This window comes from Microcaecilia unicolor, chromosome 7 (assembly GCF_901765095.1).
Source record: "Microcaecilia unicolor chromosome 7, aMicUni1.1, whole genome shotgun sequence".
In the NCBI taxonomy this organism is placed as follows: Eukaryota; Metazoa; Chordata; class Amphibia; order Gymnophiona; family Siphonopidae; genus Microcaecilia; species Microcaecilia unicolor.
This window is the reverse complement of record NC_044037.1, coordinates 267,298,281-267,325,971: the sequence shown is the minus strand read 5'-3', so window position 1 is coordinate 267,325,971 and position 27,691 is coordinate 267,298,281. Positions and strand designations below refer to the sequence as shown.

Sequence of the window (27,691 nt, the reverse complement as noted above, 5' to 3'; positions counted from 1 at the left end):
CATGATGGGGATGATACGTGGTTATAACCCAGACTCCAAGTGTTGCTGACAGTATTCAACTTACCAGTCAAGATGTCTTCTCCTTCCCTCTGAGCTGCACAGCACCCTCACTCACAGCATCTGACAATATTCATAGTGTTTGTGTTGCTGGCTTTTAGATTTAGTCAGATAGAAACCAAGATTTGAGTACTCCTACTGTTCAGCAGTTAAATATTGTCAGGCCAAGTTGTTGGCTGCACAAAATTTAGCATGTAAAGAAGAGACGTCACCAGGGTGGTCAAGTGGCTTTTAAGGCAGGAGCAATGGCCAGTTGCTCCTGCCCAGGTCAGCTCCAGCATCAAAATGTCTGCTGTGACATCTAGTGGTAGTGTTGTGGTACTACTACACTACCACGAGACTAACACTAAAGGTCATGGCAGCCATTTTGATGCTGGAGTTGGCCTGGGCAAGAATGACTGGGCATTACTCCTGTTCCGAAGACCACTTGACCACAAGGGACTGGAATGGTAGGCTCGAGCCTTGTTCATCAGGGAAGGAAGAGAGAAGGGGGGCTGCATAAATCCCAGTGGCAAGAAGCAGTCTGGTTAGCTCTGAATATTTAATACTGGTGGCTGGACATGGCTCAGCACTTGGTGTAAATACTCGCTGTAAATGCTTGTGCCCAAAGTTGGGCCAGATTCTGGTGTTATGGCTATTCTATACAGAGCCCCTATCTCAGAACATCCTTTATAGAATACCGTTCAGATTTTTGAGCACCATTTACTGAATCTAGCCCTATCCCCTGGATTCTATATAGCACACCTAGGGATCAACGCTGAATTCCAGGTGTATTCTTTAACAGTGTGCGTGGAGGGGCATTTTTGATATGACGTCTAAGTCCGACCTTGGACGTTTTGCAAAAAACGTCCAAAATCTAAATAGGAAAGAAGGTAATTTTCAAAAAAGAAAAATATCTATCTTTTTTTTTTCCCGAAAATACTGTTTTGTGATTTGGACATTTTTGGGTTTTTTTTTTTTACGTTTTTTTTTTTGGGGGGGGGGGGGGGGGTTGGTCTATTTTCGAAAAAAAAACAAGTCCAAGTGCAAAATGCATAAAATCAAGCCATTGGAATGTAGGAGGAGCCAGCATTTTTAGTAGACTGGTCCCCCTGACATCCCAAGACAGCAGTAGGGCACCCTAGGGGGCACTGCAGTGGACTTCATAAAAAGCTCCCAGGTACACATCTCACCATTGCTCCCTTACCTTGTCTGCTGAGCCCCCCCACCAAACCCCCAACCCCCAACTGTACACCACAACCATAGCCCTTATGGGTGAAGGGGGAACCAATATGTGGGTACAGTGGGTTTCTGGTGAGTTTTGGAGAGCTCACAGTTTCCTCCACAAGCGAAACAGGTAGGGGGAGGTAGGAGCCTGGGTCCACCTGTCTGCAGTGCACTGCACCCACCACTAGACTACTCCAGGGACCTACATGCTGTTCTAATGGACCTGAGTATAACATCTGAGGTTGGTACAGAGGCTGGCAAGTAATGTTTTTCATCACATTTTTGGGGGATGGGAGGGGGTTAGTGAACACTGGGAGAATTAGGGAAGGTCACCCCTGATTGACACCTTTTTGTGCCTCATTCATTATAAAAACAGGTCTAGCTCAAAACGTCTTAGTTTTAGTCCTGGACTTTTTTGTTTTGTTCCATTACGGCAGAAAAACGTCTAAGTCTTAGGAATGCCCAAGTCCCGCCCTGAATAAGCCCCTTACACGCCCCCCCCTTGAGATTTGGATGTACTTCTGACAGACTTCATAGAAAAACGTCTAAAAATAGGTTTCGAAAATACTGATTTGGACGTTTTTGTGAGAAAAACATCCAAATGCTGCTTTATGTCACTTTTTAGACATTTTTTCAGTTTTGAAAATGAGCCCGATAACTTAATTGGCTTAACAAGCTAATCAGCATTGATAACAGCACTTAACAAGCAATAATGAGCACTAATTGGTAATAATTAGAATTTACACACACAATTCGCTAAGTGTATTCTGTTATGAACTGCACCTAAATTCTAAGGCGTACAGTTCAAAGGGGGCATGGATACAGGTGTCTTGTATTGAATCTGGCCCTATATGTGTAATTAGTCTGCCATTTTGAAATATTTATATGTGGATGACTCTGCTTTGAATTGTTTTCGCCCCACATTGTTGGGGAAGGGGGGTAGATACGCGTATTTTAGATTGGCCACCACATTCATCTCTGCTTTTGCAAAATGATGCCAACAGCCTCCATGTACAGACACAGACGTCTCTGCCTTATATCTGATAATGTGTTGGAGAAGGAAAATTAGCACTAAACACTCTCTAATAACGAAACCTTCAAGCTAATCTAGAATATGCCCAACTTTGTCCAGTACAAATATTTCCTCCAGCCTTTGCTGATTAGGTTGAGGTTTCACTTCATAGGTACATTCATATTCTCAATACATCACATACCTGAAATAACGTGATATATTGGACCATATCTGTTTTCTGCAATAGAGGAGACACAGTTCTCAAGGTGTAAACTGAAGACCAAGACTTGAAGGTTTCTGTTGACATCCTATAAAAAAAAGAGAGAATTACAATGAAAACAAATGCTAACAGCTATTCTTTATGGGGGGGGGGGGGGGGGGGTTCCTGACATTTATAAAGTTTGCCCAAATCTTCTTTTAAATATTGCATCATTCATTGTTCAATTTACACTGTTTCTTTTTTTTTTTTTTTTTTTTTGATACGAGTTTCCTCTTTGGTCTTCCAAAGCACAGATATTAAGACAAGTGTATTTTAAGTTGCAACTTGTGAGGAAACTGAGGCCTTATTTAGATGCAGAATTATTTAGAATAGAGGTGGTAACCAAAGGCTAATTCAAAGAAATGAGTTTTCAAAAGGGCCTTAAATTTAGGGAAAGACAGTTCAGACCTAAGGTGAGGTGGTAAGTTATTCCAAAGAAAGGAACGTTTTGTGGGTGAAACATAAGACTTTGAACCAACGTCTGTACTGGATGGGTAACCAATGCAAGTGAATAAAAAGCAAGGTAATGCAGTCAAATCTCTTTGCTTTACATAGAAATCTAGCAGCAGAATTATGAAGAGTTTAAAGACGATGGAGAAGATAAGAAGTGATTCTACAGTACATTGTGTTACAATAATCAAGTCGAGATATGACAAATGCGTGGAGAGTGGGCACAGAAGCGTTAGCCAGCCAGTGCGTTATACTTACCGTTTGCTAACTGGTTAACACACTGTTAATTTGGGACCACTTAATGCCTCCTACCTAGGAGTGGCTAAGTGGCATTAATTCTCTGCAGGTATTGTATGCTAATAGTAACATTAATGCACGACCTGTAATAAAATAAATATAGGGAATGCTCCCAAAAGATGCTATGTTAAATCTGGGCTTAGTGCATGGTAAAATCCTGCATTACAACATGTTAAACCCAGATTCTAGCACAGTTCAGTAAAAGAGTCCCTTAAGCGTTGCAGTTTGTGTGCGTTTGATTATGAAATAATAGGAGCAGACGGCATGGTCTCATCATCCCAAGAATAGTGCAAGAACTCATTCCCATCGTTGAGCAAATAATTCTGCATGCTAGGACAATGGAACAAAGCCAGATTCTTCGATAATCGGAGGGATGAGATGTATCTGTGAACAGTGACACAGTCCTTTACCTTACATCTGAGTAGCTGGCTCAAAGACGTGGAGGGGGAGGAGAATCCAGGGGGGAATATATAAATATTACTCAGTTATTGCCCTCTCCCAGCGCATTTGAAAGGAGGAGAGCATAGGGGCTCAGTCTGACCGGTTGATCCTGGTAAGTGTCAAAATATTGTTTCAAAGTGCTTTACAACACAATTAAAGCTGCACAACAGGCAACACTGGTCTTAGGTGGAGTTGCTTAAGGGATATGCACTACAGTAGGGTTTATAATAAAGTTACTGGAATTTGCTAACAGTTCTGCTCTGTAGTCTTATACAATTGTGTAAGTGTTCAGGTCACATTTGGCTACAATGAGTGTCATAGATTTGTCTCCTAGAAAGTGTTAATTGCTCATCAGTGTGAGAACAATGAGCACATTTATGTTTTATTAAAATGTGATACTCTGCTCAACTTCAGCAGATCTAAGCGGGTTACAATTTTAAAAAAATGTCTATATAATTTATAAAGAAGTCCATCAAATTTAACAGGAAGGCCTAAAACACTAATTCAAGAAATCAATCTTGCCTGTGGTGTGGTTCTAATGTATTTATGGCAAGTAAGGTATCAACTGTTTAATATTTGGATCTCTGTTTTTTTTTCTACATCCATGGTATAATTTCTATCAAATGCACCTTTTCTGCAATATATTTATTTGCCTACTATTACACTGCAGTACCATAATTTAAACTTTATTCACTTACTAATAAAAATCAGAATAGAACAGTGCACAATCATTACCTGTAATTTCTTCATCTTTCTTTGCAACTCAGCTTCATTTTTACAGTTGTAGTTCAGGTTGAATGCTAAAAAATCTACCGATTCCTGCAAACATACAAACAAATAGTGTGAGTTTTTTTGCTATCCATTTTTTCAAACTTTTACATTCATAGAAGTGCTAATAAAAGGATCACAGAGCTGGAAGCGTGTAAGGAGTTTTGGGCAGCTGACAGACTGGGCTGCACTAGTGCCTGTGGCATAGAAGCCTGATATCGCTATTCTCTTTACTGGATTTAGTGTGATACAGATAAGGCAGATATGCAGTTAGAAATAACTAACATGACCTGAGGGAAATTATCCTCAATTTGTGGATCTTAATCTAGAAATAAAGGTCAGCCATGAGGTTGTATGAGATACCTTTTTATTAAGCTGTATATATTTGTGACAAACTTTCGAAGGCTATAACCACAGGTTAGCATGTGCCTGATCTGATGAAGTGGGTATAGCACTTACAATCTTGCTCAATAGAAATGAACCACGTATCACATACTATCTAGCAACATAAACCAGACAACACCAAATATGAAGTGTAGTGGGCAGAGTCTTAGACCAGAGAAAGTGAAGTTTACTGAAGGAGCTAATATGGGCCTGTATGTTAGCGAAATGCCTGCATCAGGGGTCTTTCTGCTGGGAGACTGAACTAGAGAACTACTGAGACTGGTAGTTTTGGTAACGGCTGAAACCAAACCTGCAGCCGAAATCCATGGCTCAGTTTCATCCGGAATCGAAGCTGAAACTTAAAAGTCATGCCCAGTAGAGAAGTCCCACTTCCAGTCTGGCAGCCCCTGTGCTGCCTTGGAGGAGGGAGGTCTTCTAGAAGGAGAGTATCACCCTGGTGAAGTAGGAAGTACTCTTATAGCCAGGACCTGCCCACCAGGGGATGCACTATTCTCTGGCACCAAGGATATGTCTCCAAGAACTTCTACCCAGGCAGGAAGGGTTAGGACAGCTGTTGTAGTTGGCGATTCGATCATTAGGCATGTAGATAGCTGGGTGGCTGGTGGACGTGAGGTTCGCCTGGTCACTTGCCTGCCTGGTACGAAGGTGGCGGACCTCATGCATCACCTAGACAGGATGTTAGATAGTTCTGGGGAGAAGCTGGCTGTCTTGGTACATGTGGATACCAATGACATAGGAAAATGTGGGAGGGAGGTTCTGGAAACCAAATTTAGGCTCTTAGGTAGAAAGCTGAAGTCCAGATCTTTCAGGGGCAGCATTTTTAGAGATGCTCCCTGTTCCATGTGCAGGACCCACAAGGCAGGCACAGTTCCAAAGTCCCAATGTGTGGTTGAGATGATGGTGCAGAATGAAGTATTTAGATTTGTTAATAACTGGGTGACATTCTGGAAAAGGGGGAGACTGTTCTGAAAGGATGGGCTCCACCTTAACTGGGATGGAACCAGGCTGCTGGCGCTCACTTTTAAAAAGGAGATAGAGCAGCTTTTAAACTAGAATGGGGAAGGGGGGGGGGGGAAGCTGACAGTCACCCAGGAGTGCTTGGTTCTGTGTAGAGTATCCTTGAAGGATACTATGGAAACAGGACATTTAGGGAATCCCAGTCGAGAGGTTTCACTAATGCTGAAAGTAACCCAGGTGTGCTTAATGAGAGAGCAGAATAAGGATGCACATTATCCCCTTCAACTTCTAAGCAGCTTGTAGGTCAAAGGAAAAAACACAATTTGAAGTGCCTGTATACCAGGACTTTTTTTGTATCAACAATATATTAATCCTGGGTTAGTTAAACCTTCAATAACTGTACTAAATATTACAAATATCAACAATTCCACAGTTATTCTTCACCTTTTATTAATTCAGTATTCTTTATATTAATGAATATTTCAAACATAAAAATTCAACAGCCTATAATTCATACCACTCATACTTGCACATTCATACCATCCCCAACATGGAGACTGCTAACTAATACAACTCATCAACTATCTACAATCTACACCCCCCCCCCCTCCACAAACATCGTATAAATAGTAATCCAAATCCAGGCTTTTTTTGAGGGTGTACTGAGTACCGGCACCTTTTCCATTGTCTGCTAAAATTGACCCATGGTCCCCAAGTTTTAATGAAAGAGCTCAGACTCTACACACAAATTCTGCCTTGTCATAGATACTGTGACTGGTTGCAGGGGGCCTGGCTATTGTGGGGTGGGTCCCTCAGTGATCACCCCACCCCTGAAGGGTGGCCTGGCATTTGAGTACCGGCACCTTTTTTGCTAGAAAAAACACGCTGCTGTATACAAATGCTAGAAGCCTAAAAAATAAGATGGGAGAGTTAGAGTACATAGCAATAAATGATGAGGTAGATATAATAGGCATCTCAGAGACTTGGTGGAAAGAGGACAATCAATGGGACACTGTGTTAACAGGGTACAAACTGTATCACAATGACAGAGAAGATCAAATTGGAGGGGGTGTTGCGCTATATGTTAAAGAGGGAATTGAGTCAAATAAAATAAACATTCCATATGACACAGATAGCAGCGTGGAATCATTATGGATCGAAATTCCATGTGTGAAGAGAAGGAGTATTCTTGTAGGGCTGTACTACCGTCCGCCGGGACAGAACGAACAGACAGATGAAGAAATGTTTACAGAGCTTAGGAAAGCTGTCAAAATGGGCAACGCTATAATAATGGGTGATTTCAATTACCCCAGTATTGGCTGGATAAATGTTACATCAGGGAGTGCTAGGGAGATAAAATTTCTAGATATAATACACGACTGTTTCTTGAAGCAACTGATCCAGGAACAAACAAGAGGGGCAACCATTTTGGATCTGGTCCTTGGTGGCATGCATGGCATAGCGCGAGAGGTGACAGTGTTGGGTCCCCTGGGAAACCGTGATCATAACATGATCAAGTTTGAGCTACTATCTGGGATGAACCCGCAAAGGAAATCTACTGTAGCTGCATTTAATTTTCAAAAGGGTGACTATAATAAAATGAGGAAAATGGTTAAAAAGAAACTAAAAGGATCGGCTGGCTAAGGTTAGGACACTAACAGGCTTATTTTTGAAAGAGAAGGGCGTCCATCTTCCGACACAAATCGGGAGATGGGTGTCCTTCTCTCAGGGTCGCCCAAATCGGCATAATCGAAAGCTGATTTTGGGCGTCCTCAACTGCTTTCCATCGCGGGGATGACTAAAGTTCACGGGGGCGTGTTGGCACTGTAGCGAAGGCGGGACTGGGACGTGCTTAAGAGATGGGTGTCCTCGGCCAATAATGGAAAAGAAGGGCGTCCCTGACGAGCTCTTGGCCGACTTGGTCCATTGTTTCTTGCGACCAAGCCACAAAAAGGTGCCCGAACTGACCAGATGACCTCCCCTTACTCCCCCAGTGGTCACCAACCCCCTCCCATCCTAAAAAAAACCCTTAAAATATTTTTTTACCAGCCTCTATGCCAGCCTCAAATGTCATACCCAGCTCCATGACAGCAGTATGCAGGTCCCTGGAGCAGTTTTAGTGGATGCAGTGCACTTCAAGTAGGTGGACCCAGACCCATCCCCCCCCTACCTGTTACACTTGTGGTGGTAAATGGGAGCCCTCTGAAACCCACTGTACCCACATGTAGGTGCCCCCCTTCACCCCTTAGGGCTATGATAGTGGTGTACAGTTGTGGGTAGTAGGTTTTGGGGGGCTCAGCACCCAAGGTAAGGGAGCTATGCACCTGGGAGCAATTTGTGAAGTCCACTGCAGTGCCCCCTAGGGTGCCCGGTTGGTGTCCTGGCATGTGAAGGGGACCAGTGCACTACAAATTCTGGCTCCTCCTACGACCAAAGAGCTTGAATTTGGTCGTTTTTGAGATGGGCATCCTTGGTTTCCATTATGGCTGAAAACCGGGGACGACCATCTCTAAGGTCGACCTAAATGTTGAGATTTGGGCGTCCCCATCTGTATTATTGAAATAAAAGATGGACGCCCCGTTCAATTATGCCCCTCCACATCAGGTGTGGACATTGTTCAAAAATACCATCTTGGAAACCCAGGCCAGATGCATTCCACCTATTTGCAATAAAAGAGGCTATTACAGTCAAAAGATTGTCCTTCAAAAATGGAAAAAGGACCCAAATGAAGAAAATAAGAAGTATCATAAGCACTGGCAAGTCAGATGCAAAGCTTTAACAAAGAAGGCTAAAAGAGAATATGAAGAGAAACTTGACACAGAGGCTAAAACTCACAATTACAACTTTTTCAGGTACATCAGAAGCAGAAAGCCTTTGAGGGAATCTGTGGGACCGTTAGATCATGAAAGAGCAAAAGGGTCATTCAGGGAAGACAAGGCCATAACAAAGAAACTGAATGAATTCTTTGCTTCTGTCTTTATGGAAGAAGATGTAAGAGATCTGTCTGTACTGGAAATAGTTTTCAAGGGTGATGATGTGGAGGAAAGAAATCTCGGTGAACCTGGAAGATGTACTGAGCCAAATTGACAAAATAAAGAGTAGGAAATCACCTGGACTAGATGGCATATATCCAAGGGTACTCAAAGAACTCAAGCATGAAATTGCTGACCTGCTGTTAGTAATATGTAAACCTGACATTAAAATCATCCATAGTATCTGAAGATTAGAAGGTGGCCAATATGACGCCGATTTTTAAAAAGGGTTCTGGGGGTGATCCGAGAAATCACAGATTGGTAAACCTGACGTCAGTGCTGGGCAAAATAGTGGAAATTATTATAAAGAATACAATTACAGAACACATAGACAAACATGGTTTAATGGGACAGAGTCAGCATGGGTTCAGCTGAGGGAAGTCTTGCCTCACCAATTTACTTCATTTCTTTGAAGGCTTGAAGAAAATGTGGATAAAGGTGAGCCAGTTGATCTGGTGTATCTAGATTTTCAGAAAGATTTTGATAAAGTTCCCCATGAGATACTCCTGAGAAAATTAAAGAGTCATGGGATAGAAGGTAAGGTTCTGGTGTGGATTAGGAATTGGTTATTGGACAGAAAACAGAGGGTAGGGTTAAATGGAGGAGGGTGAATAGTGGAGTGCTGCATGGATCAGTAATGGGACCGGTGCTATTTAACATATTTATAAATGATACAGAAATCGGAACGACAAGTGAGGTGATTAAATTTGCAGATGACACAAAAGGTCCTATTTATTAAGGCATGTTAGCATTTTTAACGTGTCTACAATTAGCGCGCGTGCTATCCATGTAGGCACCTTTAGGGATATTGTAGGTGTGTACACGATTAACGTGTGTAAATGGTTAATGCTCATTAAAAATGCTAACACGCCTATAACGCAGCCTAGTAAACATGGCCCAAAATATGAAGTATTCAAAAATAGAACAAAGGCAAATCAAAGAAACATATTTCCAAATTACAAAAGAAATCTAAAATAACAAACTGTTACAGTAATACAAAAACAGTAGAGTCCAGTTTTGATTAAACTAGCATCCCAAAGGAGCAGGATGAAGCTGACCTGCCCAAAAACCTCATAGACATGATGATGTTATCTACCGTAAAAATAGCTTGTAGAGGTGATTCAGATGCTGGGCCACCAAAATTGTCATCCAGTCCAAGTGCAATAGACACTGCTCCACCTGAGGAAATACACATACATAGATTAAACCAGATTTATTTTATTATTTGTCCAAATAATAAGAATATATACTCATTTTAGGCTGTATGCGCTGACCTGTATAATTTTTTCAAAAATACACACAGGTAATACTCAAAAAAAGTACTAATGAATTTGTAGTTCTCCATGATTTCTCTATCAGTAACTGCTTAATATTTTCTCATGTAGAGGACCCTGCCCTTTACTGGTTGCTTATTTCTCTACTGAGTTACATTAGAAGGTGAGAGGACTTATGCTTCTCTAGAAGGTAACATTACTGTCATAGAGAAGAAAGGAACCAGTGAAAGTTCTGGATTGAACCACTGGTCTAAATGCACCCTTCCAGGTGTGACTACCATGGCACTATGGCAGTGTCCAAAGGATTGGTCAATGTGTCCACATAAAGTTCTGAGTTGTGAGAACTAAGAAGGAGAGAGAGGTGGCAGATGTGTGTCTTGCCATTTTCTATAGAATTTAGGGTGCTCCTTGCAGGATGCTGGAGAAGCAGACTGCTGTCAGTTCTAAGGAATTCACGGATATCTAAGGAAGGAGAGGGAAGGAGCTGAAGTGTGTTCTGTTTCTCTAGTTCTTATCTTCAAAATCCCAACAGGGTACCCTTTCGTTTACTTAGAAGCTGCATCAAGGGAATGGCGAAGCAGCTTTTAAGCAAGCAGATCAGGGTACTTTCTTTTTTGGTTATGAAAAAAGATGTTGAATGTTTATATATCAGGATTGAATTAATACTTGTGGCTTCATAGAGTGGAGAGGAGAGTACATTTAAAAAAATTTTCTTGTGACAAAAATTAACATTTGAAAATTCATAAAAATAATTAAAATTGTTAAAAGGGGTTTAATTTGGCATGTATAACCTGCTTTACTGATAAGTTGTAAGCGGTTTGCATTTAACAGTATGTTATCAAAAGATTAGCTAACATTAATTAGTAATAATTATGACAGTTCTGGGATTGTTTTACTTGCAATGGAGTTTTTTCTGACCAACAATTATAATTGAGCTGACAATTATAAGACACATTTTTGACCAAGGTCTTTTTTTTCCACATTTTTAAAATCTGGCTTAAACCCAGTCTGCATAATACTGGTGCAGAAGATATTTTCATTTATTTTCTAGATTTTTCTTGTGCCTACTAACCCTCTTGAAATTTTTTTGATGCATGTGTATTTCCCAGTTCGGAAGGGGAATGCACATTTATAATCAGTGAGATCAACCTCGGCATTTACAGCTGCTCCCAGGTATGCACAGGTTATCTGAAAGTGCTTATTTGGAGCAAGACTCTACAGGAGAAATTAGGGGAGGTCCCTCCTTCAGTGTTTTCTCCCCAAACTCAGTAGTACCAAATGAGTGTGACATATGTTCTTAACTGAAAGTATTTAGATGTGTAGTTTTCCAAAATGGAATATCACCTGACACATGTAAATGTTGCTTCTTAGACGTGTATGTTGCTGTTTTATGGGCTGACACTTGTAAAATGGTTGCTCCTTCCACACATAGCTGGTAAATACATGTCTTCCTGCTCATATTTTAGAAAAGGCTCTGCATCAGCAGATCCTTACCTAAAATACTATCAGAATTGCACATCTCCTAACCTAGATATCTCAGTTCTGATTCCTACATTTTATCTAAAATAGCTTTTAAATGTTAAAATTTTAATTTCATCAGCCGTGATCCTCTATACACAGTTAGAGCCTCATGTGTTTGGTTTGTCTATCAATAAGGTAGTTTCTTAATATTTTTATAAATAAAATAGCAGAATATAACACATTAGTAAGCGGGGAAAAGCACATCTTATTAACTGACTGCTTCCTCTTAGCTGTGATAGGAATCAGTAGGGTTGCAAATGGATGTTCCAACAAATACTCATACACTGTGAAGTTCACAGAATATGTCTATTTGATGAGTAGCTTAGACCCGACACGAGACGTATTTTGGCACAAGGGCCGGCCTCAGGGTTCTGCTAGTATATAAAATGGCAATTGGTTCTTCTATTGACACGGGTTCTTTTGCTTTTTCTGGCTTGTGTTGAAGGAGTGGTAAAGAGGATTTCTTCATCAGATATTGTTCGTCTGTGCATTTTTATTATATACCTTCATAATCTACAGCATGAGCACTGTTTGCATGTGTGGAGTGACCAACCATTCCCGTGCTAACGTGGATGTTGTGACAAAGAGATTTTTCTCAACGCACTGTCATTAGATTTTTCACTTCGTGTCAACAGAAGAACCAATTGTCATTTTATACATGAGCAGACTCCTGAGACAGGCCCTTGTGCCGAAACACGGTCCCATGTCGAGTCTAAGCTACTCATCAAATAAACATTCTGCGACCTTCACAGTGTATGAGTATTTGTTGGAAGATCCATCTGCAACCCTACTGATTCCTATCACATCTGTGACTATTATAGTGGTTTTCTGGGGTTCCTCCACTTCGGTGGCCACTCTGCTGCGTCCTCTTAGCAACATGAGATAGTTTAATAGAAGACGATCATATGAAAGACAGGTTGGCTTTCAGGCAGAAGAAAATCTTCCCATGTTTTGGCATTAAAAGTGGAATAGGTATCCTTGGGGTATTATATTTGTAAAAGTTGAATTGATGAAAAACAGTTAAATGCAATATCTATCCTTTGTGCCTATACAGTAGCACAATTAACCATTACTTCTATAACATTTCCAGATTTTTTCTATTTTGACTTGCTGAAGGGATGCAAATGCTATGCAAATATCCATTTTTCAAATTTCTCCTTTCAGCTGCAAGCTGAGAGGGTTACCTGTGGTTACTTGGGGGTACAAGAGGGTAGCAGCTATTATGATGATCTATGACAATAACTGATTATCTTATCAGCTGTGCAAAAAATTTCCATTTATATTCTGGAACTCACAGAATTGTTGATTCATTATCTATCTATTATCAAGTTGCAAAGGTTAAAACACATAAAACAACAGTCCATGATACCATAGTAATGATGGCCAATAAAGAGCAAAATGATAAGTTCAAGTCTACTTGGAAAGATCCCAAGTCTGGCTGAAATTTGGCTGCCACTTTTCCTGATTCTCCTGTACTAAATGGAATTTAGGCCACTGATATGGTTCACATAGTTTGCCCAGTTGAGAATTTGGGTGATGCATATATAAAATCTCTTTTCCAATTCAATGTCAGCATTCCAGGCCCTAAATCTTTCACTTGTCCTCATAAGCCTTTTCCCACCACTGTCCTTATTTGTCAAGAGCATGCCCAAACTCTTCGACAGTGATGGCCTCCACCACCTCTGCTAGTAGGGCCACTTAAGTCCTTCCCAACATCAACTTTGCTTCATACAAAGTGAATACTGAAGCTCACACTCAGCCCCCTTTCTCTGTCTGATTACAAAGGTTTGTAATAATCTCCCAGACCCATCAAGCACAGTGAATCTGTGGAAATTACTCCATTGAAGTTTGGGTTTTAACCAGGGACTGCACAACAGCTAGGCAAGACTAGGTGGTTGCCTAGGGGAGCAACAAAGAACAGCTTTAGAGCTTTAGTCAAAGCAAAGCAATAGATTATTGATAGTCAACTTAATGGACCATTAATGAATGCTTTTACCTGAAGGAAGGGTGGGCATTTTTCAAAGAGCCCATTTACCTTGGTAATTCACTTTAGATTGTCCTCATTATTTGTATGTATGTGATATATAAACATGATATCTTGGGGGAGTAAATTAGGGGCCTGAAAGTTATTGGGAGGGGACGTAAGGCTGAAGATTTGTTTTATTATATACTAGGAAAAAAAGCCCGTTTCTGACACAAATGAAACGGGCGCTAGCAAGGTTTTCCTCGGAGTGAGTATGTTTGAGAGAGTATGTGCGAGAGTGACTGTGTGAGAGAGACAGTGAGACTGGGTGTGAGAGAGACAGTGAGACTGGGTGTGAGTGTGTCTGTGAGAGAGAGAGAGAGTGTGTGTGAGAATGGGAGTGTGTGCCAGGGGCCCCCCTCCCTCCCAGTTCCAGGGTCGTTGTCCCCCTGGCATTTGATAATAAAAAAGACTCTTTAAAGACTATTCCTAAAGTTAGATGTGGTTTATAGAACATGTGTAGCACCCATTCCCGCAACTAAAATTTAGGCACAACCATTTATGCCAACTAAAACCTAGTGTAAGTGCCTGCGCCTAACTTAGGTGGGTATCGAACATATTCTATAACAGTGTATGTCATTTTTAGGAACGCCCATGCCCCTCCCATGGCCACATTCCCTTTTGAGATCTGTGCGTTAGAATTTATACACACCGCTTTACAGAATACGCTTAGAAAGTTGCGCGTGTAAATTCTAATTCGTGCAATTAGTGCCGATAATTGCTTCTTAGTGGCCAGTTATCGGTGTCAATTGGCTTGTTACCCAATCATAACATGTAATTTAGCCACACTGGCAAATTTGCATGTGCAACCTTAGTCACCATATATAGAATCTGGGGTATTCTGTATGTCAAATCCAAGGAAACAGGAGTAGCCTCCACGAAAAATAAAGTCAAACAACAAGAATAGAGGCTGACAAATGGACCTTCTTGCAGCTTCATATAACAATCCTGAATTCTACAAATTCATTTCCATTAAAAAAAAAAAGGCTAGTATCTTACATGTTATGGCAATATCCCCCCTTCCCCTCTTCCTGAGGGAATAGGCTTGGTTTCTTATTTTTATGAGCCTGACCCTTATTTGCAGTGATACCTATGTAACGTGGGGTGAAGGTTGCCCATCATACTCGCTTGCAGGGTCTTTAGTACTGTTGTTCATTTATTATGTTATGAGATATCTTATAAGTGCCAGGCTACAGCTGTACTTCTTGGGTTATCAATTCTTACTGCAATCATCAGACTTTGCTGCCAATCTTTATGCAGCCACATTTAGATTATCAGATAGCAGTTCCATCAATGCACTTTGAAAGTCCAATGCTAATTTAATAAGGTAAAAAAGAGATAAACTAATTTTCTTATGAAATCGCAGTAAGGTTAGACCTTGAGAAATGGGAAAATAGCTTGACATTTTTCTGATATATGATTGATAAAGCAAAACAGAAAATAATACTGTCATGTTAAGCTCATGGGAGACTTTGACTTAGTGATAACATTATTGAAAACAGATCCTACTTATTCCGAATTACTACAGACTTTGACCATTGCCATATCTATTCTACAGTGAACTTTCTTGAAAATTGACAAGAAATTGTATCTGAACAGCAAGTTTGGGATTTCATTACATCTTTCTAAACCTAAGGTCAAGGTGAGTTATACAGGACACAGTAGATACCTGTAAGTCTCTGCCCATGAGGGCTTACCATTTAAGGGGCCTATCTACTAACTCATGGTAAAATAGTATTTTGTAAGCTATTTTGCAGCTGGAAAATTTACTGTGGGATTCACTAAAACACAATACCATATTACCATGGGTTAGTGAACCTGAAGATACATTTATTTTTGCATTGCTTCAGCTGGGAATATTAGGCTTTCCCAGCCACAGCAAAGCAAAGACATAGGCCCCAGCTCAGGCCTCCACCACCCCTGATCCCTTTGAAAGAAAGACAGTACAAATCCCCATTCCCCATCCCTCCAACCCTTTTAAAATTAGAAGTGTCCTCTGGATCCCTGATCCCCAATCCATTTAAAATTTGAATCTCCCTTCACAATCGGACAAACCCCTTGCATCTCCAATCCATTAATAATAGAAGTCCCCCTTGAAAAACTCCCTATATCCTTGATCCATTAAAAATATAAAGCCCCTTGGGACCCAACCTGCAAACCCCCAATCCATTAAAAATTAGAATCTCCCTAGACTCACCTGGGCCTCCCTGGAACACAAGCAATCCACAAATGGAACTTTTAATGTCCCTAGCAGATGTTTTGAGGATTAGGATGTTAAATAAGGAAGATCCCAGTAGGAGCTGGGGGTGGGAGGTGGATCGGGGGAACATTCTAATTTTGAATAGATTGGAGAGGGTGTGGATTGGGTCTGGGGAAGCTTCTAATTTAATGGATCAGGGGTTCAGAGACTTCTAATTTTTAGAAGTCAGGGGTATGGGGGTACGGAGATTTGTCCCTGTGGGGTATTCTCATTCTGGTTCAGCGTTCGGGAATAGGGGAAATATTTTACATATCATGAGCCCCTTTCTGAGCATTTCCAGAGGTTCATCATATGTTGGTGGGCTGATGCTTCCAGTGGAAAGTAAACAAAATTTCTTGAGCTTTAACACTAGCTGCATTATTCATTTTGCATAATATTAAGATGATTTTCATTCATTTGCATGCTTCGCAACTCATTATTATTGAATATGCATTGCTGTAAAAAATGCTGCATTAAGTTGCATAATTAGTAATATATGTTAAATTGTCATAACTCAACTTACCCCCCCCCCCCTCTTATTCCTATGGGGGCCTGCTACAGATAACTCAAGCTAAGCTTTAGTAAACAACCCCCTTAGTAAGTAGGGGCCTAAATTTTGTGTATGAGGCAATGGAGGGTGAACTGACTTGCCCAAGGTCACATCATGTCTGTGGGGAAAAAGCAGGATTTGAATGCCGATTTCCCTAGTTCTCAGTCTGTTGTAGCCTCTAAGCTACTTCTCCATTACCACAGAAATGGGCTATTTGACAGTTGCTCACAAGAGCTTGTGAGCTAAGCACGTGCTAATCAGTTAGAATGCAGCAAGCTGACTGTGCTTACTGATTAGCGCAGACATACTCCCTCGGTAAAAAAATAAATGTTATTTTTTAGCAGAATGGTAGTATGCGCACAGGTCAAAATTTTCATAGTATGTCATTTCAAGCTGTGGTAAGCACGCATTAATGCTTACTGCAGCTTTGTAAAAGGGCCCATTTGTGTGTGGGTGAAAATATGTGCATTGTTGTACAAGGTGCATATTTATACCCATATTTTGAAGAGGCCTTGGGGGTGGGGTTAGATGGACTAGGTTATCTGCCTAGGATGGCAGAATTTGAGGGGAAGTGGTATGGGTTCCAGTGCCTATAATGGAGATATCAAATTTATCTCCTACATATTTTAATTGTAGATATCCCAAACCCTGTCTGGCTGGGTGATCCACTATTTTAGAATATGCTTTGACATGGTTTGGCTTTTTTGATATATTATTATTCAACTAGTAAAAAAGGCCCGTTTCTGACACAAATGAAACGGGCGCTAGCAAGGTTTTCCTCGGCTCCCCTGCAGCCACCCATGTCCAGCAACCCTCCTCTCTCCCCTGCCCCCTCTCCAGCCACCCATGTCCAGTGACCCCCTGCCCCCCTGCAGCCACCCATGTCCAGCAACCCTCCTCTCTCCCCTGCCCCCCCTGCAGCCACCCATGTCCAGCGACCCTCCTCTGGACATGGATGAGCTGTGAGGCATGTTTTTTTTTTCCCTCCGGGTTCTGAAGTTGACATCATAATGGCTATGGTGATGTCAGCCTGATCTACGGAGCCTAGCAGACCAACTTGGAATGAGCCACGGTCCCAGGCAAGTCAGAACGTTGGAGGTGAGAATTATTGTATAGGATAGAAACCCATGTAAGAAATAATAATTAGTGCAACGCTGTATCAAACCAATGGTCCATCAACCGCAGCATCTTGTTCCCAGCAGTGGCCAGTCTAGGTCATAAGCTGAACCTGTCAGATCCCAAAGGGAAGCACAAGAGCCTTCTCCCTGCTGGGTCTGATGTTGCTGCCACTGCTGCCACCCTACCTTCTGCCACATTGTCCTTAAGCTTAAGAAGAGTGAGCACTGTGTAGGCCCCATGCTCAAGCATTGATTTGTTCTAAACCCCTACAAGGCAGACTTCATCTTAGAGGAGGCAGAACACGGCAGCGCCTCAGATTGGGGCTATACCTACAGGTCCTATACAGGGCCGTGCCTAGGGTCTCTGGCGCCCCCCTGCAGACTATCAATTGGCGCCCCCCCCCCCCCCCCCGTGAAAATGATCACGCCCCCCCCCCCCCCCCATGAAAATGATCGCTCACCACTTGCCACACTGAAAGGAATTGTCAGCAATATTCTTAGAAACAAATTGGTATACATTGCAAAATAAGATAGCAGATGTAAATTCTCAAAGTGGACATATTCCAAATGCTAAAATGAAAATAAAATGATTTTTTTCTACCTTTGTTGTCTGGTGACTTTCTTTTTTCAATCATGCTGGTCCAGTATCTGATTCTGCTGCTATCTGTCCTCTTAACTCCATTTCCAGGGCTTCCTTTCCATTTATTTCTTTACTTTTCTCCTTTCTTCTTCATTTCTTGCTCTATATCCATTTCCAGCAATTTCTCCTCTCTCCCTGGGTCCTGCCCTCCCATCCATGTCCATTCTTGTCCCTCTCTGCCCTTCCCTCCTCCATCCATAGCCAGCAATCCTCCTCTCTCCCCTCCCCTCCATTTCCAGCAATTTGTCCTCTCCCTGGGCCCCCATGTCCATCCTTGTCCCTCTCTGCCCTTCCCTCCTCCATCCATAGCCAGCAATCCTCTCTCCCCTCCCCTTCCAGCAATTTGTCCTCTCCCTGGGCCCTGCCCTCCCATCGATGCCTCTCTGCCCTCCCATCCATGCCTCTCTGCCCTTCCCTCTGCGCCCTGGGGCCTTTAAATCTTTTACTTCTGGTCGCAGCAGCGTCAGTGAAAGCGGAGCGCTGCCGACATCTCCCTTCCCTTTGCGCTCTTGGTTCCATCAGTGTCCGCCTTCTTCTGACGTCAGAAGAAGGCGGGACACTGAGGGAACCAACGAGTGCAAGGGAAGGGAGACGTCGGCAGCAGTGGCGTAGCTAGGGTAGTTGACACCCGGGGCCGGTCATTTTTTTAACACCCCCCCCCCCCCCCCCCCAAATCCAGTACTAGGCATACCGAGAATACAAAACACGACCTATAGAGCAATTTTACCATACCATAAGCAGTCGTTTCTATGAGTCACACAAGGAAAAGGAAAGCATCTTAAGCACTACAGTGAGCACTAGAACATCAATTCACCTATTGTAAAACGAAACCAGACAGAATAGTACAGATCGTCGATCCTGCACAGTCAATGCCAACTGAAAGCCATGTCTTTTTCACAAACACAGATACACCCTAATCCACTATAGAATAAGTAATCATAAACTTTCTATTTAGACAAAAATTAAACTGAACCCCCAATGCCAGACTCTGCATACAATGCAACGCCACAGAAACAGAAAATGTCTCCTAGTACTGTGCAAAATATAAAGACAGCAGATGTAAATTTGAAAAAACTAACAAATACCAATCACCACTTTACAAATTAACAAATAGAAATAAAACAAATACAGAAAATAAAATAATACCATTTTATTGGACTAATACATTTAACTTCCAGAGGCCAAAATCTCCTTCCTCAGGTCAATACAGTATAGTGCTGTTACAGTATCCTATCCTGATCTGAGGAAGGGGGTTTTGTTCTCTGAAAGTTAAGTCAAAATGTATTAAAATTAGTCCAATAAAAAGATTACCTTATTTACATGTTCTATTTATAAACATTTATTAACACAGCTAAAATACTATATCCTAAAGCAAAATAATAAAAATATATATTTACAGTTTGTTGTCTTTGGTTTCTGCTTTCCTCATCTTCTTTTCACCGTCTTCCTTCCATCCAGCATCTGTCTTCGCTCTCTCTCTGCCATCCAGTGTCTGCCCTCTCTAATGTGCCTTCCATCCACATCTGCCCTCTATTTCTGCTCCTTCCATCCACCATCTGCCCCAGTCTGCCATCTCTCTCTCCCCCTTCCATCCACCATCTGCCCTCTCTCTCTCCTTTCCCTCCAGCATTTGCCCTCTATCTCTGCCCCTTCCATCCACTGTCTGCTCTTTCACTCCCTTCTATCCACTGTCTGCCCTTTCTCTCTGCTCCTTCGATTCACCATTTGCCCTCTCTCTTTCCCCCTCCCATCCATTCAGGGTCTGCCCTCCCTCTCACTCCCCATTCCATCCAGGATCTATCCCCCCTCTCTCAATGCCCCCTCTTTTCGGCTCCCAGTTCCCACCTGCGGCTGCCCCTAGTTCCAGATCCATTGATTCTCCCATCCACCTCTGCCCCAGGCATGACCCCATTCTCCCTCCTGCTCACTTTTCAGACCCCAGTTCCAGATCCATGCCCCTTCTCCCATCTGTCTCCCACCCAGTCCCTTCTGCCCATCCAAGTCCCCCTCACCCCATCTGTCTCCCACCCAGTCCCTTCTGCCCATCCGAGTCCCCCTCACCCCATCTGTCTCCCACCCAGTCCCTTCTGCCCATCTGAGTCCCCCTCACCCCATCTGTCTCCCACCCAGTCCCTTCTGCCCATCCGAGTCCCCCTCACCCCATCTGTCTCCCACCCAGTCCCTTCTGCTATCCAAGTGCCCCCCACCCTCACCCCATCTGTCTCCCACCCAGTCCCTTCTGCCCATCCGAGTCCCCCTCACCCCATCTGTCTCCCACCCAGTCCCTTCTGCTATCCAAGTGCCCCCACCCTCACCCCATTTGTCTCCCACCCAGTCCCTTCTGCTATCCATGTGCCCCCCCACCCTCACCCCCACCCCATCTGTCTCCCACCCAGTCCCTTCTGCCCATCCGAGTCCCCCTCACCCCATCTGGCTCCCACCCAGTCCCTTCTGCTATCCAAGTGCCCCCAACCCTCACCCTGTCTCCCACCCAGTCCCTTCTGCCCATCCGAGTCCCCCTCACCCCATCTGGCTCCCACCCAGTCCCTTCTGCTATCCAAGTGCCCCCCACCCTCACCCCATCTGTCTCCCACCCAGTCCCTTCTGCCCATCCGAGTCCCCCTCACCCCATCTGTCTCCCACCCAGTCCCTTCTGCTATCCGAGTCCCCCCCACCTTCACCCCATCTGTCCCCCACCCTCACCCTGCCTCGTCTTCTCCCTGCCACCCGGTCTTTAAAATAAATTGCCGACGCGATAGGGAGCGCAGCACCTCGTGTGCAAGTAAAAGAAGCGGATCCGATCATCTCATTGGGCCTTCCTTCACTGTCCCGCCCTAGAGGAAATAGGAAGTTGCGTCAGAGGAGGGCGGGACAGTGAGGGAAGGCCCAATGAGATGATCGGATCCGCTTCTTTTACTTGCACACGAGGTGCTGCGCTCGCTATTCGCGTCGGCAATTTATTTTTAAAGGGCTGGTGCGGGGGAGGGGCTGCCAGGAAGAAGAGCAGCGGGAGCGGCGGCACCCCCCTTTTTTATGACACTCGGGGCGGACCGCCCCCACCGCCCTGCCCTTGCTGGTCGGCAGCGCTTTCACTGACGCTGCTGCGACCCAGGTGAAATATTTAAAGGCCTTTGCGGCGCGGGGCGAGGGTAAGCACCGCGGCGGCGCCCTCCAGAGGTGGGCGCCCCCCTGCGGCGCTTACCTCGCTTACCGCATCGGCACGGCCCTGGTCCTATATGTATCTCAGTCTTTTTCAAGGAAGGAAATTACTTCTTCATAGAAAGGATGGTGAGTACATGGAAAAGCCTCCCAGCAGAGGTGGTGAAAACAAAGACTGTATTAGAATTCAAGAAAGCTTGGAACAAGCACATAGGATCTCTAAGTCAGAGGAAGGGATAGTAGATATTATAGATGGGCAGACAGGATAATAAGCCATATGGTCTTTATCTACTTTAATTTCTCTCTGTTTCATGTAAGGTTAGGGCAGCGTGGGAGGAGGTAGGAGGCATGGCAGTAGTCTGGAAGCAGAAGGGAAGGGGGGAGTGATGTTGGATGTAGAGGGGGGTAGAGAAGGGGAAATGCTAGCCATTGAGGGGGGGGGGGGTAATGCTGTCCATACAGCAGGGAGCAGGTAGAAAGGGGAAAGGGAAATGTTGGCAACCTAGGTTGCATAGGGATGAGAAGGGAAAACGCTGAACTACGGGTGTGGAGGATGTCCCAGGGCCTAGAGCGGCTGCCAGGAGTGGGTTCACAACTGAAGGCTTGTGGTTAAGAGACCCTTGGGCCAGCTCTGGGGATATGATAGGGATTGCAACATCTAGCATTTTGTATTTCCAAAACTTTATATGCATTGCTCTGGTTGGGAAAAGCACCTGCAGAAACAAAATTGCCTTCTGTATGTACAGAAAATATTGTTTCATCAGTGTTAATGTTTAATTTATATGCTACTGTGAGGTCACCACTCTTTGGGCCCATTGTTCATTCCTCCAGGTATGGAGCAGCAAATTAAGCAGAAATAAAATACAGGTCCTTGGCAGCAAATGAATGATAAGAGATACAACTTCTTGTCAGCAGTAATAGTAACTCAAAGAATTAGCAAGGCAAAAATAGTTACTAGTGCTTCAGATATTCAAAGACATAGCATCTGTGACAAGTTAAGAGTTTGATAGCTTCTACCTCTTGTACTGCAAGCTATATAGAAAATGACAACAGATAAGTACCATATGGCCTATTCAGTCTGCACTTCCATACCAGCTGCTAAGCTATACAATCCCTCCCCCTCCCTCAGAGTTTGTCCCCCACTTTCTTGGGTTGCACCTATAGAGACCTTCTCTCTGCCAACCTGTTGCTTTCTATCCATGCCCTTGGAGAAGGAGAACCATACTGTGGCATGAATTAAAAATATGGGGTTTTCCTGTAACACTGGATAGTTTTGTCTCTATCCTGATCAGGGAACCATCTGAAACAGGGCTATTTTCTCAGGTTCTTAGCATGATCACCAGTTGAAAATTTACCCCAATACTTTTTCATACCTGTGTTCTACTATTTAATACTTTTATAAGGGGAAACTTAGAAATAAAAGTGAATAAGCAAGTCATAGGTAATGTCCACATCAGAATGAACTGCCTAGGGCCCAAATGTTCAGGAGGGACCCTCTTAGATATTTAATTCAGAGGTTCCTAAGGCAGGCTTTTGACTCTTTTGATTGCTCCAAGGGGTTAGAAAGATAGAGGTCCCCAAACACCCCACCCTCCAGAAAGTCATCCATGAGGAAGCTGTGGGTGTGTCCACCAACCCCCTCCATAGGCCCAGGCTGAAAAAGCGATTTTTCCGGGTCAACTTCTGGGTTCCTCAAGGGGATGCCCATTGAGCTAGGAGTTCAAATTAGACATCTAACTCAGTGGCAAGCATTTTGCATGGTACATCAACTGCTGGCAGAAAGAAGAGAAGTGGTGGTGCTGAGGGAAGAGAACCAAAGCCAAGGTTGCATGCAGAGAAGTATGACTTATCCACTCCAATCATTAGGAGCAGCATTCCTTACCCATTGCCATCTCCTCTGCAGTCAAAATTAGGATCCCCTTAAGATTTGGGGAGGGGGGTGGTGTAACATGTTTGTTTTCCTAGGGCCCACTAAAGAGTTCATCCTGCTTTGGTAATGCCTATTTTCTATGGTAATGTATTATTGATTGTTTCACAAACCTGATGAAGGGCCATAACGCTAAAAGTTAATAAATATTTTTTCATGATACAATAAAACCTGTTTTGACTTATTTCTATGCATTCTAGTGGTCTATCATAGTAATCATATTGCTTCAAGTAAGAGCTAGAAATCCACATTTGATATTTACAGGATAGGAATTGTAGCAGTTTGACATATAGCATATCAATAAAATTGGATTCTGGACTACTTCTCTTACCTTTTGAAGAATATGTCTCATGGTATAATTTATAAGCTTTTACATGGGCAACAGCAAGATTTTGGAGAGCTGTAGGATCTGAAATATCATCAGAGTGCATCTCCTGAAGAGTCTCAGCTAGGTCACTAAAGGTGATCCAGATGTCAACCAAATCACCAAAAACATGGAAGGCAACGCCTGCATACTCTACGAAGTACTCGGTTAGAATTGGGCTCTTCCAGCTTCCGTAGCGTGAAACCAGTACTGAAGGGAGATGTTGGTCGTGTAGAATGGCCATTGGTTTGATGTCAACTGCGATCAGCTCCCGGAGTATTTTTCTGTAGCATTCCACCTTGCTGCTGTCAGGAAACTTTGAATTTCCCTCTGGGAGAATTTCTGCCCACGACAGTCTGATTTTATAGTGAGTAACTCCGCTGTTATGAAGCTGAGTGAAGAATTCTGGCAAGGAGGCTGGCAGGGGCTCTTGGCACACAAAGTATTCTTCTCCATTAGAGCCTTCTGGGTCAAAGGATCGAGCTTTGCCATTTAATTGATTTAAGATGTCCTTAGTTAAAGGGCCGGCAACTGCTATAAAATTTTCAGCCAAGTTCCAGTTTACCCCCTGACAAGGAAACCAGACCAGAAGAAATACCAATATGCCTAAGATGGGCTTCATTTTAGATGATCTGTTTACCAAGAGAGAGTGCTTTGCAGATCACTATATATTAAGCATGGTAACATTAATGTTTAACTAGCAGTATCTATTTTACAGTTAATTGCTGATGAAAAAAGGTAGATAGCAGATGATTTGAAAAGGATTTAGCCTAAGGCTTTAGTTAGAGGGGAAAAAAACAATGTTGTGTAAGCACCTCCAGCAAGCCATGATCAGAGAGAGAATGCTGGGTGAGCTGGATCTTTGGTCTGATCCACTTTAGCTATTCTAACTTTGGACAGGAGTCAGATTAAGAAACCTGACAGGCTGTTGCTGGTTCTTACAGTATCGATTATCTGAAGTAAACAGGACTGGCCCATTGTCAGATAAGTGAAAAGTCGGATAATACGGAAAACAATGGAAACCCCTTTAAATGCACAGAAAGTGGAGGAGGAGTGGCCTAGTGGTTAGGGTGGTGGACTTTGGTCCTGGGGAACTGAGGAACTGAGTTTGATTCCCACTTCAGGCACAGGCAGCTCCTTGTCACTCTGGGCAAGTCACTTAACCCTCCATTGCCCTATGTAAGCCGCATTGAGCCTGCCATGAGTGGGAAAGCGTGGGGTACAAATGTAACAAAAGTAAAATAGATACTACTGGAGATTCTACATGGAATGTTGCTACTATTGGAGATTCTACATGGAATGTTGCTATTCCACTAGCAACATTCCATGTAGAAGACTGTGCAGGCTTCTGTTTCTGCGAGTCTGACGTCCTGCACGTACGTGCAGGATGTCAGACTCGCAGAAGCCTGCGCGGCCACATTGGTGATCTGCAAGGGCCGACTTCTACATGGAATGCTGGAATAGCAACATTCCATGTAGAATCTCAAATAGTAGCAACAGTGGAGGAGTGGCCCAGTGGTTAGGGTGGTGGACTTTGGTCCAGAGGAACTGAGTTCGATTCCCACTTCAGGCACAGGCAGCTCCTTGTGACTCTGGGCAAGTCACTTAACCCTCCATTGCCCCATGTAAGCCACATTGAGCCTGCCATGAGTGGGAAAGTGTGGGGTACAAATGTAACAAAAAAAACAACATACCTTATGCATAAAGAATAGGGCATCTGTATTTAAAATATTATTAACACTAAACAACAACAAAAAAAAGAAAAAAATACACAGTACACGACATGATTGTACTTCTTATATAGCAATTTGAGCACAAATACAAGAGCAGTATATTTATTTATTGCATTTGTATCCCACATTTTCCTACCTCTTTGCAGGCTCAATGTGGCAGTATTTCATAATTGTACAGAGGTAGTGTGAACTACTATATAGAACTGAGCAAGGGAACCATATTAATCTACTGTATGTTCAGCCTCACTATAGATGTCTTCTAGAGCAGGCAATGTGAACTGAGCAGAGCTCACTGCTTTATAACAGTTTAAAGCAGAAATCAATACAGCAGAACCGAAACTGGAAACTCTCTGGATCTAAGAATGAGAGTAAGAAGAAAGAAAGTGCTGTAAATGTAAACAGACAGACAGGAATAGGTGTAGATACAGTGCTGTACTGCATAAAACTCACTGTACACAAGAATCTTTCCATGGTTCGCTTGCTGTAAAAGCACAGTCTCAGATCAAAAGTAGTTCCCTGGCAAGAAAAGCAGGCTCTTGGGTCACGTGGAGGGGCATAATCAAACACGAACGCCCATCTCCATGGGCGTCCATGTATGAAAACGGGTACGTGAAGGGGCGGGACAGACCGTATTTTCGAAAAAAAAAAAATGGGCGGCCATCTTTTTTTTCGATAATACGGTTTGTGCCCAGCAAATGCATTGGATATGTGCGGATTTGAGCTGGGCGGTTTCGTTTTTCAGCGATAATGGAAAACGAAGGCGCCCAGCTCAAAAACAAACAAATCCAAGGCATTGGGTTGTGGGAGGGGCCAGGATTCGTAGTGCACTGGTCCCCCTCACATGCCAGGACACCAACCGGGCACCCTAGGGGGCACTTGTAACAAGTAAAAAAAAAAGTTAAATACCTCCCAAGTCCATAGCTCCCTTCCCTTGGGTGCTGAGCCCCCCAAAACCCACTGCCCACAAATCTACACCATTACCATAGCCCTTATGGCTGAAGGGGGCACCTAGATGTGGGTACAGTGGGTTTTGGGGGCAGTTTGGAGGGCTCCCACTTACCACCCACTAACAACTGCTCCAGGGACCTGCATACTGCTGTGATGGAGATGGGTATGGCATTTGAGGCTGGCATACAGACTGGAAAAAAAAGTTGTTAAAGTTGTTTTTTTTGTGGGAGGGGGTTAGTGACCACTGGGGGAGTCAGTGGTGGTCATCCCCGATTCCCTCCGGTGGTCATCTGGTCATTTAGGGCACTTTTTTGGGACTTCATGAAAAAAAGGGGTGCAAAAAAAGTGTCCTAAATTCGCGCTAAAAACTGCCATTTTTTTTCGATTATCGGGCGAAGGCGCCCATCTCTGCTCAGCCGATAAACACGCCCCAGTCCCGCCTTCACCACGCCTCTGACACGCCCCCGTCAACTTTGTTCGTTCACCGCGACGGAGTGCAGTTGAAGACGCCCAAAATCGGCTTTCGATTATACCAATTTGGGTGCCTTTGCAAGATGGGCGCCTCTCGATTTGGGTCGAAATCTGGGCGCCCATCGCTTTCGAAAATAAGGCTGATAGTGCAGCTTGTCAGGTCTAAAAATTGCCACCATGCTTTAAAAGCAAGTCTCAGCTCAAAACATCTTTAATGCTCACTTCCCTTTACCATCATCCATTGTTCAAACAAGTATGGCTCACTTGCTGCAAAAGCACGGTCTCAGATCAAAAGTGGTTCTCTGGCAGGACAAGCAGGCTCTCAGCTCAAGACATCTTTAACAGTTCCCTCTCTGTAAAAACGGGGTCCCAGGACCAAAACATGCTGCCATGCTGAAAAAGCAAGGTCTCAGCTCAAAACATCTTTTAACAGTTCCCTCGCTGCAGAAGCGGAGTCCCAGGTCCAAAAGTTACTGCATAGAAGCATGGGTTCAAATCAAAAACTGGAAGAGAAGCCAAGTGCTTCTTAATGGCGATGAAGGGTGCGTGAAGAACATCAGGTGCAAACAGGGCCACTGAGAGTCAAGGCCGGGCCCGAGGCAAGGCCGCCCCGTCTCCGCCCCCCGTCGCTGCCTGCCTCCACGGCTCCGGGCCCCCTTCATTCAAAGCAGCAGTCGCAGATCGCGTCTCTTCTGGCCTTCCCTCCCTGTGTCCCGCCCTCGTCTGATGTAACTTCCGGTTTCCACGAGGGTGGGACACAGGGAGGGAAGGCCAGAAGAGACACGATCTGCGACTTCCACTTTGAATGCAGGGGGCCCGGAGCCGAGAAGGCAAGCAGGT

The 27,691-nt window shown here is 43.6% G+C and overlaps 1 protein-coding gene across 1 annotated transcript in view; it reads right to left on the bottom strand.

Moving 5' to 3' along the window:
- The window catches only part of LCT (lactase), an 86,611-nt gene extending 60,708 nt beyond the window's left edge, over positions 1-25,903 (bottom strand). The window contains exons 1-6 of the mRNA XM_030210868.1: positions 25,883-25,903; positions 25,663-25,788; positions 23,667-24,267; positions 9,981-10,063; positions 4,458-4,541; positions 2,478-2,583 (exon numbers count right to left, since the gene is read on the bottom strand). Of these exons, the coding sequence (XP_030066728.1) occupies positions 2,478-2,583; positions 4,458-4,541; positions 9,981-10,063; positions 23,667-24,267; positions 25,663-25,788; positions 25,883-25,903 (1,021 nt within the window). The remainder of the gene's footprint in view (positions 1-2,477; positions 2,584-4,457; positions 4,542-9,980; positions 10,064-23,666; positions 24,268-25,662; positions 25,789-25,882) is intronic.
- Positions 25,904-27,691: the final 1,788 nt, after the last annotated feature.